The 18,103-nt window shown below is 38.7% G+C and overlaps 1 protein-coding gene across 13 annotated transcripts in view; it reads left to right on the plus strand.

Annotated features, from left to right (window-relative positions):
* Positions 1-18,103, plus strand: part of INPP4B (inositol polyphosphate-4-phosphatase type II B) — a 267,679-nt gene that overhangs the window by 144,222 nt on the left and 105,354 nt on the right. For all 13 annotated transcript variants that reach the window (XR_015947735.1, XM_088660294.1, XM_088660300.1 and 10 more), the window contains one exon: positions 16,692-16,742. Coding sequence is in view for 12 of the 13 variants with exons in the window: in XM_088660294.1 (XP_088516420.1) it covers positions 16,692-16,742 (51 nt within the window). In the remaining variant the exon portion in view is untranslated. The remainder of the gene's footprint in view (positions 1-16,691; positions 16,743-18,103) is intronic.

An 18,103-nucleotide genomic window follows, 5' to 3' on the forward strand; every position in this document is an offset into this window, starting at 1 on the left:
AATAATCAAGGCTCAAAGTATTACCCTTCACTGCTGAATGAATGTGTATTATTACGGCCTAACAGCCACCATACTAAAACCAGAATTTCTACATAGTTCTTTACAAAAACGATAAAAATGATCAGAGTGGAATTTAACAATCAATATACTAAATAAATAGACTTAAAATGGGTATCCAATGAAATATTAAAGCTTTGTGGTCTGTTCAATACAGTCTTTTAAGAGGATCATGTCAAGCGCATGATTAGGCAAAACCCACAATTGAGTTGCTGTTCTCAGTAGCTCTTATTTTACAATGTCACTGTTGTTTATGTTCTGCAAAACTTAATATTTAATCTAATATCTGTTAATAAACAACTATAAGTATCTAAATGCATTTTTATTCTACATCAAACAATTGTATTATATTAGAGTGTGGTGCTGATAATGCCAAGGTTGCAGGTTCGATCCCTTCAAGGGACAGCTGCATATTCCTGCATTGCAGGGGGTTGGAATAGAATTAGATGATTCCCAGGGTCCCTTCTATGATTCTATGATTCTTTCTTCTTAGCACTTCAGGATTATTTGTTTTAAAATACCAGGTGTTGGTAAACAAAATATAATTATTCTGACAATTTGACTTGAAAAATCCATTTCCCCTTCCTTCTCAAAGTTACCCTCTCCGTTCTTTGCCATCTATTGAAAGGTCATACATTTTTACTCTGTTCATCTTGCAGTGTTATGAAAGGACTTTGCACTATAGGGAAAAAATGACATGTGCTGGGCACAGTCCTTCAGCTGAACAACTGGAATAATAAAGTAAGATATAAATAAGCTATCTTGGTCAGAACACTTTTGAGGGGGTAGCAGCCAATTTCTGAGTGGTGCATTGAGTCATTCATTGTATAGACTGCTACATAGTTGGAACAGCAAGTATCTGTGTGCCATGGGAGATTTGTGTCATTTGTTTTGAGGATTTCCTTATATCAGCTGACCCCAAGGGCAATCTACATTGCCTTGAAACAATAAAACACAATAATAATATAACAAATACCACAAAACATTAAAACAATAAACAGCAGAGTTCTAGATTCAGGTAGGTAGCCGTGTTGGTCTGACACAGTCACAATATATTAAAAAACCGAAAAAAATTGTCCAGTAGCACCTTAGAGACCAAGTAAGTTTGTTCTTGGTATAAACTTCTTCAGATAGTGTGCAACAGCAGAGTGTAAGAGAATTTAAAAATCCTGATCCACTTCAGTGCCTGATACAAAAGGATAATAGAGTAGGTGCTTGGTGGGCTTCCTTGAAGAGCTGACATGGGAAGCCACAGGCAAGAGCACCCCCTCCCTGGGTGGTTTTAACTCAGGCACCCCCAAATTGCAGCTCTCCAGATGTTTTGGCCTACAACTCCCATGATCCCTAGCTAGCAGGACCAGTATCAGGGATGATGGGAATTGTAGTCCAAAACATCTGGAGGGCCGAAGTTGGGGAATGCCTGTTTTAACTCCTCACTAATGCAGAAGTATTCTATGGGCAGCCAAGGTGTTGGGAAAGAAGAGGACGAAATGTGGCTAACATGCGACCCACAGCTACAAATTGCTCTAGTCCTGCCAGGCACCAAGCCTCAAGGGACCCAGCAAGGCAAATGAATGGAAGCCCATGAGTGAGATCCTGCAAGTGGGATTTATAGGATCAGAATTTGAGCCCATTGTATTCCATTCTCCCCCACCCCATGCCCTTTTCTTCTTTCTCTCCCTAGCATCTGCCAGCATTTTTTGTCTACTGAGCATGCCCACTGAGTACTTTGGGATGTTTCCCCACTTCTATTCCCCTGCCCCCCAATGATTTTTTTTGGTACATCTGTAAACATTGTGGTTCTTCCAAGCTTGCTGATATTCCCTGTTGAGTGTGGATGGTGCCATTTCGGCTACATAGGCAGTGGAACTCGCAACCTGAACATTAGAAGTAACGAGAATTATGTCTTCCTAATCAGGGACTGAGTAAGCCTACTTGTTTGGCTTCCTGCCTATGAATTTGGGGGTGAATTGGAGAATGTAGTGTGGAGCAGAATAAAAACTACATTGTGCATCACAAGTTGTGTACACTCCTGCTCTACGAGGCACTATTGGTTTGTGTTTTATTTGGACAGGATTAAGAAGGAAAATGGATCACTACATTTCTATCTCAGTTTCCTCAAAAGTTTGCAGAGCATTTCCTTACTCCTTTTAGTCAGTTACCTTCTTTGGGAATATATCCAAATAATGTAGAAATAAGGCTTTTCAAATGAGGTAGCTTATGACTGATTTGGACAGGGAGATTAGTTCCTTCCAAATGTTAGGTATATTAATTTTGGAAACTATATAAGCTCATTTTATGCATGACACCCGGCAATACATAAATGTATATTTTTAGAGATAGATGTGCATATAAATCTGCATATCAGTTGAATAGGATAAATGAACTTATGTCCAATAGAAGGGGGCATTTTTTAATTTTTATCAGTAGAGCCTATTTATTTTATCTTGGTACCATACCAACAAGCACTAGAACTCATAAATTTTCAAACCTTGCTCTAGAAAGCCTGCTCCCCTTAAATTGAACTTGAAAAATATCGGAGACAGAGATGACAGCAAATATTTGTCAAGCTATTAGTCTATAATTTGTTTTCAGGTGTTGCATTTAACTTTTACTCAAAGTAAACCCATGGAAATTAATGTACCTAAGCTATTATGGTCATTATTAATTTCAGTGGATCTACTCTGAATAAAAGTTACTTGAATATGGCCAGCTATTTAGGCAGTCATAAGTCATTCTGAAGGAAATCAGCCCTGAGTGCTCACTGGAAGGACAGATCCTGAAGCTGAGGCTCCAATACTTTGGCCACCTCATGAGAAGAGAAGACTCCCTGGAAAAGACCCTGATGTTGGGAAAGATTGAGGGCACTAGGAGAAGGGGACGACAGAGGATGAGATGGTTGGACAGTGTTCTAGAAGCTACGAATATGAGTCTGACCAAACTGCGGGAGGTAGTGAAAGGCAGGAGTGCCTGGCATGCTCTGGTCCATGGGGTCACAAAGAGTCACACGACTAAACGACTAAGCAACAAAAGCTGCTCCCAAAGAAACATGGGTAAAGAGTGCTAAGTGTTGCTAGGCGACCTTCGTACCCCTCACAGAGCTATATTTCCCAGAGTTACCTCGGAAGAGGAATTGAGAACTGTAGCTTTCTGTGAGAAATGGGTGTACCGGTATGTAACAACTCTCAGCACCCTTAATAAAGTGCACTTCCCAGGATTCTTTGAGAGAAGCCGTGATTCTTTAAAGTGGTATGGTACTGCTTTAAATGTTTAGTGCAGGTGGAACCATCATCTCTCTGTCATTGTCTCCTGCTTTCCTGGGACAACCAGATGTGGAGCAGCTAGATAAATGTACAAGTGAAATACAAAAAATAAAAAAATTCCTTCCAGTAGCACCTTAGAGACCAACTAAGTTTGTCATAAGTATGAGCTTTTGTGTGAATCACAGTCAAGTGAAATAGTCATACCTTGGATCTCAAACGCGTTGGCTCCCGAAGAAATCGGCTCTCGAACAATCGGAACCCGGAAGTGAGTGTTCTGGTTTTCAAACAATTTTCGGAAGCCGAGCATCTGGCGCGGCTTCCGATTGGCTGAAGGACATTCCTGCAGCCAATCGGAAGCCACACCTTAGTTTTCAAATGGTTCCGGGGAGTCGAATGGACTCCCGGAACACATTCTGTTCAATAACCAAGGTACGGCTGTAGAGGAATTACTAGTCCAGCATCCCATTTCCCACAGTGGTAAACCAGATACTTCCTGAGAAACCCAGAAACAAGTACTTTGTGGCATACTGCCTCTCAACTTGGAGGTTGCATATAGCCACTCTGACTATATGCATAATGGACTTTTCTTCCTTGATTATGTCCTACCCTTTAGGAGGCCTGTTGCATTGTTCTTTATTTGCATATGTTATTGATACCTCACGAGAGCCTCTGAACGTAATACTTCCTTTGATGCTTGTTTAAATTGTTTACTCCTTCTAATGGGGAGAAAATGGATTTCCTTACTTCAGCACTACCAAGCTAGGGAAACAAGAGATTTTATCTAAATATGACTTTGAAAGAGATGTATCACTCAGTATGGAGTGGCTAACCACTAGCTTGGTTATTTGATTCATTCCAGAAAGTGGCTTGGTTTACATCTTGTTCTGTTCATCACTGAATTGGCTACATTCCTCTCTCTCAGATGCAGAAGGAACTTGAAACACTTAATGTAATTTTTACTGCTGTGTATAATTAGTTGCATATGTATTTCTTTGTTAAATGTCCAGTGGCCTTAATGTACTATTCACCACACAACAAGAACCATTTCAAAGATTATTTGCCTTTTGGTGGTATGCACTCAATAGGTAGCTACACTTTATACAGCTCAAGCATATTATGAGCTGCCATTTTTCTTCTTCCGCTATTTTCCATCTGTCTAATGCATAAGATAGAAAGCCAACCATAAGACTGAGCTTTGTGTTTTCAAGAGGCACTTGGTGGGGTTCATATGACTATTACCACTGTAAACTGGGTAGAATACAGAAAAGGCATGGCATCAGTATACATGGATTATGCTTTAGCAGCAGTTGCTAACAAGTTGAAAGCCAGATTCCATGAATCACTCAAAAGCTATGGATTCAGTGCTTTTTTCTGGGGAGATTCAGGGGTACGCATACCCCTAAACATTTTGTGAATCTATGTTTGGCCTCATTAAGGGGCAGTATTTCAATATGAGTAGGAAAATGAGAGTACCCCGAAACATTTTTTTAGGGAAAAAAGCACTGTATGTATTCATCGTAACTTACCGGTACTCTCAAATAAGAATATGTGGTATAAGATTGTGGCTGTGATTTAACAATACTGATCACATTAAGTCTGTAGGGTTGGTTTTTTTGCATTTTTGTTTTATTGTTCTTAGATTAGTCTTGTGGGTGCAACTGAAAACCTTGCTCCTTCATATTCATTGCATTTATTCCTCTTTTATTGAGATCTCATAAAACACCACATTTAGAAGAACATGGGGAAGCCTCAGTTGCTCACCATCCTGCATAACACTGCTGTCACCCGCAAAACTGTTCCCTGTCTTCCATCTGTTGCATCTTCTCTCCAACTCCCTATGGAGGTATGATTGTTTGGAGTAGCAGGATTAGGCAAAGGCCCAATCAGCATAATGTTAAGGAGTGGAGAAAGCAGGTACAAATGATGTATGGAGCTCATACAGAAAGACCACCTGCAATGATCAGCAACAGAAATAGTGTTTGATAATTATTCTAAATGTTCCAATGACAACCTCGGGTGTGATCCTTAGTTAACATTTCTTCAGTACTGTTGTGACACTGAATAATAATATTGATGGGACATTTTGACAAAGTGATAACTTCAAATAGTTGTTATGCATTTTGTTTTTCCTGCTGCTGCTGCTTGATAATGGCTGGAAAATGGTGGATGTAGAGAGAGTTTCTAATTCACGTATTATTTAAACTTAGGAAAGATGCCCATAACATTTTACTAGATTAATTAACTTTTCAATTTTAATCACCTTCCTCGATTAAGTTGTATGTCTTTGCAATTAAATATTGCATTATTTGATTAATAAAAAACACAGCTTCATTATATTGAAAAAACTATTATTTCTGCTAACATTATTAATATGGAGAAGACATCCATTAGCAAATATTTAGGGTTTTTTTGTTTTTGTTTTTAAAAAGAAAAGTTACATGATCTATAATTAAGGTTGGTGTGTTATGCATTGGTGAGTGTTTCCTGGCTAGATTTGCTGAGCGCGTCCCTAATGAGCTTCTGTATGTAATGAGTAATGTTGTGACTGCACATTAATTAATGTATTTTCACAGCCAAAATAAATATTCCATGTAGCTTCAAGTGTAAAAATTCACAGTTTGTCATACAGTTTATAGTTCACTTTCCCTCATAATACAAAAAGGTGTAGGGTTTTTTAAAATACACAGCTCCTGATTTTTTTGCACTTTCAAGGCAGCCCTGAAAGCTCCTCCTCCCTTGCTTCTATGACCTGGGGTGGGTGATGTGAGAGCCAGCTGGAAGCCCAAGCTACTGGTATGGATATCTCTTGTCCTGTGACTAAAATATTGGGGTTTGCAGTAACACCAGATTCTTCAAGGTCATCTGTGATTCTGGAGTATGCTTCTGCTCCTCTGAGAAGGAGGAGAACCCAAGTTCTAGATCTGAGCAGGGCTGAACCCATAAAGAGGCCCACATCTACACCCTGCTGACATTTGAAGTTAAGTCTGAAGGTGTCAGGAAAGAAGACTTTCTTGCTATATGAAATGCTCGCCCCATACCAGCTTGCCTGTCTTTATTCCTAATGGGTGGGATATAAATGCTCTAATAACTGCATATCTTTTTGGCACGAGGTGAAGACTTTCTAAAAATTTGCCCAGGCGTATCAGCATGTTTTATAACTGGTTTTGTTTTTATGTCTCTGCTGGGTTTCATGACTGCTGCTTCTGTGGTTTTAATATCTTATATGGAGTTTTATTGTACATGTAACAGTTTTTATTTTATTGTATACATTTCTTTCCTGCTCTTCAGTCCCAGAGGTTTCCTAGGTTAGCTCATAAGTAATCAATCAATAAAGCAGCCAAGTAAGATCAGAAACAAGTTACCTTTAAAACAGTGCAACAGCAAAATAGATGGGAAAAGACTGAGGCTTATGCAAGATTAAAACATATATTGAAAGAGCATTTTTAAGGCATGTACAAATACGAAAAAGCTCTTTGCTTGTCACCTAAAAGACTTGGGATTTGGTTTGAGGCAAGCGTCCCTTAGGAGGACATTCTGAGCATAAACATTCCTTCAAGCTTTAAACAAAATCTAGTAACTGCTTGCGGAATTGTAATAGAGGGATTTGAAACTGCTTTATGAGATAATCTTGGTGGCCAAATTTTGCTTCACTGTTGAGGCATACCAAGGTGCCACAGGTGAGGCGAGGAAGGCATTTCCACTCAGGTTAGAAAGGTACCGTATCTGATTCCTTCCAACCCCCAACTCTTTGTGGTATGTGACATCACTTACTGACTTGTTCTGCTTTAATTAATTGTTTTATTTATTCAGGAACTTGCTTTCATAAAGTAGTTTGTTTACTTGAACATGCTTGTATTTGGTATTGGGCTGCCAGGCCACACCTTCTGTGTGCCTGTTTCCATCTGTTAAATGCTGGAGGGTATGGAGAAAAGGAGCCCATATAGCATCGCTTAACTGGGATAGGAGAAGGCAGAAGTGTTGGGAAGGGTGTGAGAAAGAGAGAGACCAACAAGAACAACTAGAGAACAACAAGAAACTCCATCAGAAGTTTTGGTTTATTTTGGATTAGGGACAGGGGTCAGAAAAAGGAAATCCCGAATTTATATTGTGTTTTTCATTTCCTCTGAAGCTCTATTCCGGCTTTTACATTTCAATGTAAACTGAACCTTTCTTCCATCCCTCTGATAGCTTTGTTAAAAATAAATGAGTCTGAAATGTGGAGCATACATATATTCTGTATGTACCTTCTTTGTAATCCACTCTGATTCACATAATGTTCCCTACTATAATTATGTAATAGTTTAGCACTCATCAGTTTTACACATACTAAATAATAGCAGATGGTTCTAGATGGCTGGCACTTAGTCAGACACATGAAGATTCACTAAATGATGTTAAATGCCAATGTTTCCTAACAATTTTATTTCATTTTTGCACGTGTTTTAACACCAGATATTTTTTTCCCCAGAAAGAGTTCAGGAAATTGTGACATAGGCCTTTTCTCTAGTTTAACTTAATATACATATTAATTGGTTCAGTTGCATTTCTGCAAGAATAATTTCCATACCATTTACTTTGATATATGTATTAAAAATCTCATCAAATATTTTGATGAGAGCCTTAAACTGATTAAAGACATTTTAGTTGATTTAATACAAATTTTAATTTTAATCAATTAAACCTGTATATATGTACATTTGTTAAAACAATAGCTTGAGTTAGATGGTGTATGTCCATGTTGTGTCAGATGAGGTGCCTATTGTATTTTTAATAGGTGTGGCTGATTTTGTAAATGGCCTGATTCGACCCTACCTGAATTGAATCAATATTAAAAACTTAATACAGTGGTACCTTGGTTCCCAGACTTAATCCATTCAGGAAGTCTGTCCAAAACCAAAGCGTTCTAAAACCAAGGCATGCTTTCCCATAGAAAGTAATGCAAAATGGATTAATCCAATCCAGACTTTTAAAAACAACACTAAAACAGCAATTTAACATGAATTTTACTATCTAATGAAACCATTGATCCATAAAATGAAAGCAATAATCAATGTACTATACTATAAAATAAATAAGACAGTAATGTAGATGATAAAAATTAAAATTATTTTTTTTCTTACGTGCACTGATGATAGTCATTATTTGGATGGGGGGCTTTTATTCCATTTCTGCAGTCACACAATCAATCAGTCAGTAGCTGAACCGGGTTCCATACAGTCACAAAAACAAGTCACAAAAATGAAGTTATAAGCCACAGTCACAAAAACAAAGTCACAAGCCACAGTCGCAAGTCAGTCCCATAAAACGAAGAACAAGTCACAGTCAAAAAAACGAGAAAGCCACACAAACAAAAACGCAAAAAAATAGCAAAAACAAAAGCTCCAAATATCTCCTCTGTGTCGCGTTGGTGCTCGGGACTCAACAGCCGACAGACTCAACAGGAAGCCTCTGATTAGCAGTGGGGGACTCAATTTACAAATGGAACACACTCAACAGGAAGCAGAACATGTTCCGCTTCCAAGGCCAAGTTAACAAACCTAAACACCTACTTCCGGGTTTGCAGCGTTCTATTTTCAAGTTGTTCATAAACTAAGCTGTTCTAAAACCAAGCTACCACCGTATGAAGCTTTAACACTTGTTTAACTACATTTGGTTTCAAACATAGTTTAACTTGTATTGATTGAACAGTTTGAACAGTTAGTTTAACTGGGATAGAAGGGGGCAGAAGTGTTGTTTGTTCTTTGATCCCAATACAGTATGAAATCTTAGCAACACCCAAGCAGACTCTTTTCGTTAATCCTAATGTTTCCTACCCTATATATCAATATCCTATGCCATAGACTTATTTCCTAAAATGAATTCTTTATATAGCAAAACCGGATTTAAATCTCCCCTCCCCTTTTAAATATTGCAGGATTTTCAGAACTTCTTGGCAGCCACATATAACTGCAAGGTTTTCCTTTATTTATAAAAGCAAACCATCTTCCAAATGTTTGTGCATTAAAATAAGGCACAGTAGTGAGAAGAGAAAGTGAAAACAAAAGTATCTAACATACTTCCAGTCTACCGGTAGCGCTGATCGGTGAGGAATCCTCGAGCTCCGAGGTTCCTGGCACTGTGGAGGCGGGGAGCCACAAGAGTGACACGGACCCCTAGAAGAACCCCAGATTGAGCTTTCTGGGGGTGTGAGAGCTCAGCAGCACCCAGAAGCGAATCCTCCACTCCACGGTAAGCTCTTTTAAGAGCCCCGAGAGCGAGCGGAGTAGAGTCGCAGACGCCATTTTCGAGTTAATCGCTACCCTCACAGCATGAAGCTCCGAGCCGGCAGTGGAGGAGCGGTGGATTTTTTCCAAAAACAAAGAGATCTAAGGACATTGGACACCATGAGTAAAAGAAAAGGATTTTTAAAATTTGAAAATTAAAATGAATTGGCCACGGGAGGACATTCAAAAAACGGAAGTCGATCTCCCCCACTGTGTGAAATGAGAAGCAGTGAACCTGACCCGAGGCTGCAAGATTGAAGGGAAGTGAGAAATTCCCAAAGATTGAACTTAAATTCTCCCCTGGAAACAGGGTAAGGGGGAGAAGGGTGACCTGAAGAAAAATCTCTGTAAAAGGTTTATTTTCTGGACTGGGGAAAATCCCCCTGTACACTGGAAATGGAGCCCTGGAGGGGTCAGCGAGTTGTTATTAGTACAGTATAAAAAGGAAGGATTGTTCAAGGTTGTGAACTGTGAGAAGTAGAGTAAATATAAAATATATGGCTATGAATGCTAAATGCATTCTGCATAAAAGTATATGGAAATAAAATGTATGAGTAAGAATTTAAAATGATAAACTGTCTCCAGTTTGGACAAAACTTTCGTTTTTGAGGATTGGAAATATAACTGCGCCATTTCCTGCTTTACAATTCTGCTGTGCCAAGGAAATTAAAGATGCGAAGGATGCCACTAGACACAACAATGTCGCCTGACTTTGTTGACTTCCAAGAGGAACTTCTGAAACTCTTATGGGAATTGAAAGACGATGTGCAACAGAATACAATACAGATTGAAAAAATGAACCAGAGTTCCAGAGCCATGTGGAACTAGAGATGAAAGATGAGCAATCATCATTCCGGGACAATGCAACAGACCCTAAAGAAGAAGAGGAAGAGGCATGGAATGTTGTTCCTCCAGTGGGGGGTGGGGTGGCAAGATCCTTTCCTGACTCAAAAGGTTTCTAAAGTCGAACAACTGTGGAATAATGCTCTCTCAGTGAGAGAGGGGGGGTAGTTTATACACTGGGGTCGGAATTTAACAGGAATAAAAGTTGTGAAAGGAATGAAAAGGGGAAACTTAGGAGGATGGCTTTATGCAATGGTTGGGGAAGTGAAGAGACAACCTGGAAGGTGGAACCATGAAAAGCTAAGCGGTTGGCATCGTGGGTTTTATTAATTTCTGTAAATAAATTCATATTTAATTTGCCATTTTTTAGCTCTGTAAACTGTTTTTGGGGAAAAGAAGATAATACATTCATGTAGTAAATAAGTAAATAAACATGTAGGAATATGTTGGGGTTCAGTTTCACCTTTTTGTGTGCAATGTTCTAGCATGAGATGTAAAACTGCTTTTATGTGAGTGGAAGACCCTTTTCACATGGGGGAGTGCTCCTTTGGATTCAGTATTCCCCCCCCCAAAAAAAATCAAGCATTAAATTTCAACTGATAGTGTAATTCTTAATAGGAGTAACTCCAATTAGAGAGTCTTTCCCCTCTATAGAGTATATAAATATTGGAAAAATATAATCTGTTTTGTGATGTTACTGGCAAAGTTGAGACATAAATACATACCGTAATATACATAAATACATGTATAAAGACATGAATATATAAATACATAAATACCAGCAGTACTGTTGCAGCATTTTGCCATTCTTTACAGAGAGATGCCAGCTAAAAGCCAAATCATTCTACATTCTAGTAGAGGAGACTTGAGGGAATAGGTTCAGTTGCAATTGGCTGTTTTCCATTCTGCATAAATTCAGCCCGCTTCTCCATTCAGGAATCATTTTAAAGACAACTGCTTTAACTATTAACTATTTAAGTGTGTGCTCATTTGGAGGGTGCAAGAAATAGAAATAGGATTGATATTAAAACCAATAATTTCAAACCAGCAATTTTGCCGTTTTAAATCGAAAAAATGGGAGGAAGCAGAATTTATACAAAGGTATATGTGGTAGAATATATGACTGCCTGATTATGTTAAAGACAGAAGTCACATGTACCAATTAGTATTAAAGAATGGAGGCTACATTACTTACAACTATAGATCGGTGGATGGGTATAATTAGGGCCACCAGTCTGTTTCGGCCACACCTACCTGCACTTTTCCTGACATCATATATGTTGAATTAACCTTGCAGACTGAATGCTTGCCATATGAGCCCCTACCATTCTGAGACATTAAATTTTAAAAGTAAGAAAATCAAGTTTATTATAGGTAATACATGCTTAGACAATACAGTAAAGAGTTCCTAGTTCTCCCTTAATGAAGTTGGAGATGCAAAGAGCTATGCTTGGTCTTTGATCTCTGTAGGAGAGAGAGATAAAATGAAGATGTATACTGTCCAGAGATGAGAATGAAAAGAAGGAGGAAGCAGGAAGTTAGGTCAGAATATCAGTCTAACACGTTAGGGAAGGTGTGCACAGGTTAGGTCAGAAAGACAGTACAGGCAGATTTGACATTCCTCTATGTTTGCTCCCTGCCCACCCCACCCCACCAACGCCATCAGCCTTAATACAAGCTAAGTTGCATCCCAACACTGCCAACATTATATGGCATCAGGAGGGAAGTAGATAAATATGCATCTCCCTTATAATAGTCTGGTTTGTCGGCACAGTAGGATAGTAGATTTGCCAATTAAAAGGTATACCTACATCAGAGATCCTTGGTACACTCACTGAAAGCTGTGTTAGTGTAGATGCATAATTGGTGGTGTTTCTGCCAGAGTGAGGCTTGATCCAGAATGTGTTGGGGTGTTTCTAGGTGACCTTAGATCTGTTGGTTCCCTGGATCCCCAGATCAGGCCCCTTAACGTGCTATCCTGAAACTCGTACAGTGGAACCTCAGTTTTCGATCGTCTCGGAAGTCAAACGTTTTGGCTTTCAAACACCGAAAACCTGGAAGTAACTGCTCCGGTTTTCAAATGATTTTCAGAAGCCAAACGTGCCACGTGGCTTCCCTTTTTGAGTTTCCCTATTGTATTGAGGCTTCCGTTTTGAGTTTTTGGTTTTCGAATGTTTCGGAAGTCGAATGGTCTTCCGGAACGGAATACGTTCGAAACCCAAGGTTCCACTGTATAGTTGTTGTCTTTTGTTAACCACTGGAAAATAAAAATGCCTTCCAAACCATTTAGTAAGAAACTCCAGTCAGACCTGTAAATGGTGCATTATCCACTTAGTTTCCCCGTCAAAAAGCCAACCCTTATGCTGCCCCTTGTTGAAGATAGAAATTCCTGAGATCTCAGGTGTTCTGCGGTATGGTAGTGAGAGGTTACAAAATATTTGTGTTCTTTTTTGCAGATTTAGGGGGGAGGGGGTGCCATTCAAAACTAAAAAACAATGCCTGTGGATTAATAGTTGGCGCTCACCATCTTTTAGCTGAGGATCCTGAATGGCGCTATGGGAATTGTTTCCTAAAATTTCATAGTGTAAAAGTCTAAATAGCTTTTTTTCACAGCAGTGGAGAAACTGTTGACAATGTGACATCCCTATTAAAATGTGTGTTGAATAGGGCTCCATTTTCCGTTTCCTTTTTTCTTAAAGGAAGTATAGAAATATTTTGCTTTCCACAGAGTGATTTGGTGACAGCTTTCTTTTCTCTGTCATCTTCCTCAGGGGATGAAAACTGGCTAGATCTTTCATTTTTGCATGAAAATAACTTTATCTTTTAAACATTGAATTCAAAAGTCCTTTTGTCTGGTTTTTGTGAATACCAGCTTTAATGGATGATTATGTAGAATGTGTCTGCCAGGCACAAAATTGCTCAAAGTGAAATTAATCTGGGATATTGTCTCCTAAATGCTCCCTCAGCATCCTGAGAACTTTAAAACAGCCATATTTGATCAGACCAAGGATCTTCCTGCTCAAATACCCCTTTTTCAACAGTGGCCAACCAGATGATTTAAAGAAGCCCACATGTAAGACAAGGAGGCAGTGGCATACTATCTCTGATCCTGGATGCTTGATTTAGCTCCTAGGCATGAATTTGTCTAATACGACTTCAGCCGAAGGGAAGATCTAATATTTGGCCTCCCCAAAGGGAGTCAAGTGAAGTTTGGGTAAATTTGGGAGTCTGGATTTTGTCAAAGGAATGAGGGAACTTGGGGGCTTGGGTTGGGTTTGAATGGGCTTCTGGTCTTTCCAAAAGTGGAGTGTGACAAATGAGGTTTATCTAGGCATTTAGTTTCCTCCAAAGGAACATGGTTACTCTTGGTGTGCGTGTAGACACCTGACTTTGGTCAAAGGGTGGACTGGCAGTCAGGAGTCAAATAGGTAACTAAGTAACAGGTAGCCAACGTAACAGGGTTCAATTTACTTTGTGCAGATAACCCGTGAAGCTAACAGTCTTTCAAACATACTTCTCTAAAGATCAAATTATAATTCAGGCATGGAGACTGATTACATATATCATGAATAACCCCTATCAGAATTTTATGAATCTTTGTTAAGTAGCACTCCCTTTTCTGAGCTCATTATGATAATTCTTATCATCCAAAAAAGTGTGAGGCAAATCAAAGTGAGTTTTCAGGGGTTAAGTGGGAGGAACAAATGATGTGCACAGTGGGAGAAAGATGGCAAGAAGAAAGCTGAGAAGGAATCACCTTGGAGAAAAAAGGATGGGATGGTTTTAGTATTTATGACATGAAATCCATCCTTGGATAAAATGGTCCATCGAAAGCTTTTACCACATTAGGATACCAAAATACCCTGTATTTGTTTTTGGTGCTATGATCTAACATAGCTACCCCCTCTGGAAATGATTGTGTGTGTGTGTGTGTGTGTGTGTGTGTGTGTGTATTTGTTATTCATACCTTCTTCAGGGGTTACTTTTTAGTTGCTGCAAAATACAAAAACAAAAAAACAAAGGAGTCATTCTCAAGTTTTTCATCACATTGTTTAGCAGTGGGTGGTATATAACATAAGTTATTGGAATAAAAAGACTTACATCCATAGATTTCAATGGGTCTCCTGTGAGTATAACTTAGTTGGATATCACCCAGTGTGTCTAGATTTGTGATTATTAGAGGAAACAGTGGAAAATGGCTAACTTTGGGCAATCAGGCTCATTTTTATAATAGGAACCTAGGAAGCTATCCAGTACTGAGTCAGAACTACTGGTCCATCCAACTCAGTGTTCTCTGCACTGACTGCTGGCAACTCTCCAGGGTTTCAGAGAGGAAGTCTCTCCCAGCCCTACCCGGAGTTGCTAGGGATTGAATTTAGAACCTTCTGCATACAAGGCTGATGCCAGACTACTGAGCTACAGCCTTTACCTATACTTTATTGCAATTTAGGAATACTTTTTTCTTTTGGAAAACCTAACTTTGTATTTTCACAGTCTATTTCATAAGATAATAGGTTGACTAAGCATGTTCTAGAAAGGATAGTGAGCTGACTGTTTCTTAATACTGACAGAAAAGCATCAACATTTTTCTGTTCCTCTAGCTGTCAGATTATCTGTTCAGCTTGTAGAAAGAGGAGATTATCTTTTTTTAAAATGGTGCGCAATCAGAAATAGTAAATGTTTGCTAAGCCCTGCTGTCTTTCCATTTATGCAACATTAGCTAATTTTGTCACTTCCATCTAGGACAAAAGGGGTACCAAACCATCTCAGAAGTTTATTGTTAATTCACATCCAGTGTGTGTGTAGTGGAATTTTTGTGTGTGTGTAGTGGAAGTGTGCTTCAGAACACCCATTTAGGCTGCATATTTGACATTTCCTGAACTGGAAGTTCAATAAGGAGGGTGCCTGTCTGAACTCAGCTGACCTTATTTCCATATAATTGTGTCCACAATACTAAATTCATGGTTCCTGATGTATCCAAGCTGAGCATCCAAAAGTCAAAGGAGACTGCTAGCAATGACTCCTACAAAGACCTCCTTTATCAGGGATATAAGAGATTACAAATTATTTACTGTCAAAAGTATTAGTGGTAGAGATGTATGACTGTTCACCATCACCATCACCACCATCATTTTACGTCATGTTATAGGGGTGTTATTACCGGTAGCTTCTTAAGTAAAGGAACTGAAGGCTGAAAGGGGCTTTGTGGTTGAAAAGCTATGTTTCTTTCACTGCTAACAGTTTTTATAAAAGTGTACTGTCATGTAATAAACATGAATGGTGCCATATTTCAGCTTTTGAAAAATTCAGAGAGAGACAAAAAGTTCATAGTTGTATCTCCTTTTCTACCACATGGCATTAACAATGACAGACCTAGAGATTACCTGAAGAATAATAAAATATATAAGGGGCAGTAAAGAAGCTCTGTGTTGAAAAAGTCTTCTGCAATTTAATTTAGCTATTCTCCATCAATTACTGGAATAAAGAATTATCAAAGGGAAGAGAGAAAGTTATATTGAAATTATAATCAGCAGAGTACAGGGTTTGGGGTTGTTGGGTTTTTTTGGTTTTGGTTTTGCTGCGATTACCTTCTTTTTGAGGTGCCTAAGGGCTGTTTGCGAGTGTTCTTTCTTTCATTCTCCAAATTATCTCACCAGCGGCCTGCATTTTTCAGTCTTCTTGAGTGCCTGCACTTCCTGGAGAAGACAACATGAGGCTGTTCCCTTCATTGGCCCAGCTTTGTATCCGCTTTGAGTTTTTGCCTTGGTGAATTGTGTCATTGAGGTTCATAATGCCTTTTGCTTACCTGAATGTGACTTTCAAATATCATAGGCATGGCTAGCCATTCTGTGGCACTGGGATATATGGCAGCCATGTACATACAGGAGCTGACCCTGCCATAGAGTCCAGCTTACACTCTTCCTTGCCTCTCTTGTGTTGTACATTTCCTTACTCTTCAGTTCAGTAGAGACAAAACCAAATCAAAGGAAATTAAATGTACATCATTCCATACTTTGTCATACTTTGGATGGCTACAATTTGCTGAGTACTTGCTAAAATGATTGGACACCATTTTCAAATGTGCTGACAATTTAATATCAAGTGAGTGTCAGAATTTTCAATTTGTTGCTTTGCAAGTAGATTTGGGTTGGAATCCAAACGAACAGAAAAATGTTAAGATTAGTTTCCCCCCAAATGGATATCTTAGAATATAGTAGGAAGCATATCCTAGTACAATAAAAGCCCCACTTTTTTTTCTTTCTAGGTCCGCACCAGCATTCTGGCAGAACAGAAAGAGCCAAGGACAGATACTGGGGTAAGTATTAATTTCATTGATGAATATACATCATACCTTTTAGTATACATTTTGCATAGTTCTTATAGGTCTTTGTGTTCAACATTATGCTCACCAGATATTTATGACCTTCCTTTGTATATGCAAATTCTGCAAAATATCTCCTTGTCCATAAAACTGAAGACATAGCAGTTCTTTGTCTTAGGATTTGTACAAAAGGTATATACACTATCTGTATGAATTGTTGGTAAGTGGGTATATAGTAAGGAAATGTTTAGTATACACACACACACACCAATGGGGCTTCCCATGTTCTGGATGTCGGGAGAGAGTCTCTTTCACTAGTTCCTGCATTCTTCTCTCTTGTTAGGAAATGCTTTCTTAAATGAACAAGGCAAAATTAAATTACTTATTTTATTTAATAATGTTCCTAAAACTAATTATTCTGAAGCTGGACATTAGGGTATTGCTATACCTTTCAATATAGGTTAAAAAGCTCAGTCTAACCCTTTGAGATTATTTCAAGAATAAATTATGCCAGTGTAATTGTTTTTTTTGCTCCTGAACCTCAGCCACCAAAAGTATTGCTGGGTTTTTTAGAATATTATTTATAGTAGCTGTGCCTCAGGATTCCTTCCCACTCCCTTTTTGTAGGTAAGATCTTGGTTAGTTGGTTTATAGACCACAGTTTTGTAAAAGTGCAGCAAGACAGTAAAATACAATAACAACAACCCCCCCAACAAAATTAATATAAAATGAACAAAAATATCAATTAAAGAATTCATAGATACTGACTGGTAAAAAGAAATTCACATTTCAAATGCTGTCTGAATAATATAGTTTTCAAAAGGAAACTGAATAATATAGTTTTCAAAAGAGATTATTCTTTTTTAAAATATTAACTGTTCCTAAATTGCTACTTTTTTATCCATAGTTTGTTAGGGTGTTCACATTGGAACAATGCAATGCCTTGGGGCTTGTCTGCTCTTCCACTTGTCCCATGCCTAGAAAGGGTCTGAGCAGTTTCCCCCTTGCCCCACACCTTTCCCAGAGAAAACCCACTCTTTAGCTCTAAATCGGGATAAACCACAATCTGAGGAAAACCAGCTCTATGTCTTCTTCTGACTCAGTGACCTCCATCCCTTTTTTAAACTACAGTATTTTCATCTCTGATTAACATGCTTTCTTAAATTTACTGAATCTCCTAAAAGCTGATACGGCCAACAGCCTGGAAGCTTAGCTCCTCTTTCCACAAAGTTATTTTGAAAAGGGCTTGTGTACCAATGGTAAATATCACATCACTGCACATTCTTGGGGGGTTTCTGCCCATCAGAAGACATTAATATGATTGCTTAGTGTCATGGACTAGCTGAATACAGCGG

Source organism: Zootoca vivipara, chromosome Z1 (assembly GCF_965207765.1).
Source record: "Zootoca vivipara chromosome Z1, rZooViv2.hap1.1, whole genome shotgun sequence".
Lineage (NCBI taxonomy): Eukaryota > Metazoa > Chordata > Lepidosauria > Squamata > Lacertidae > Zootoca > Zootoca vivipara.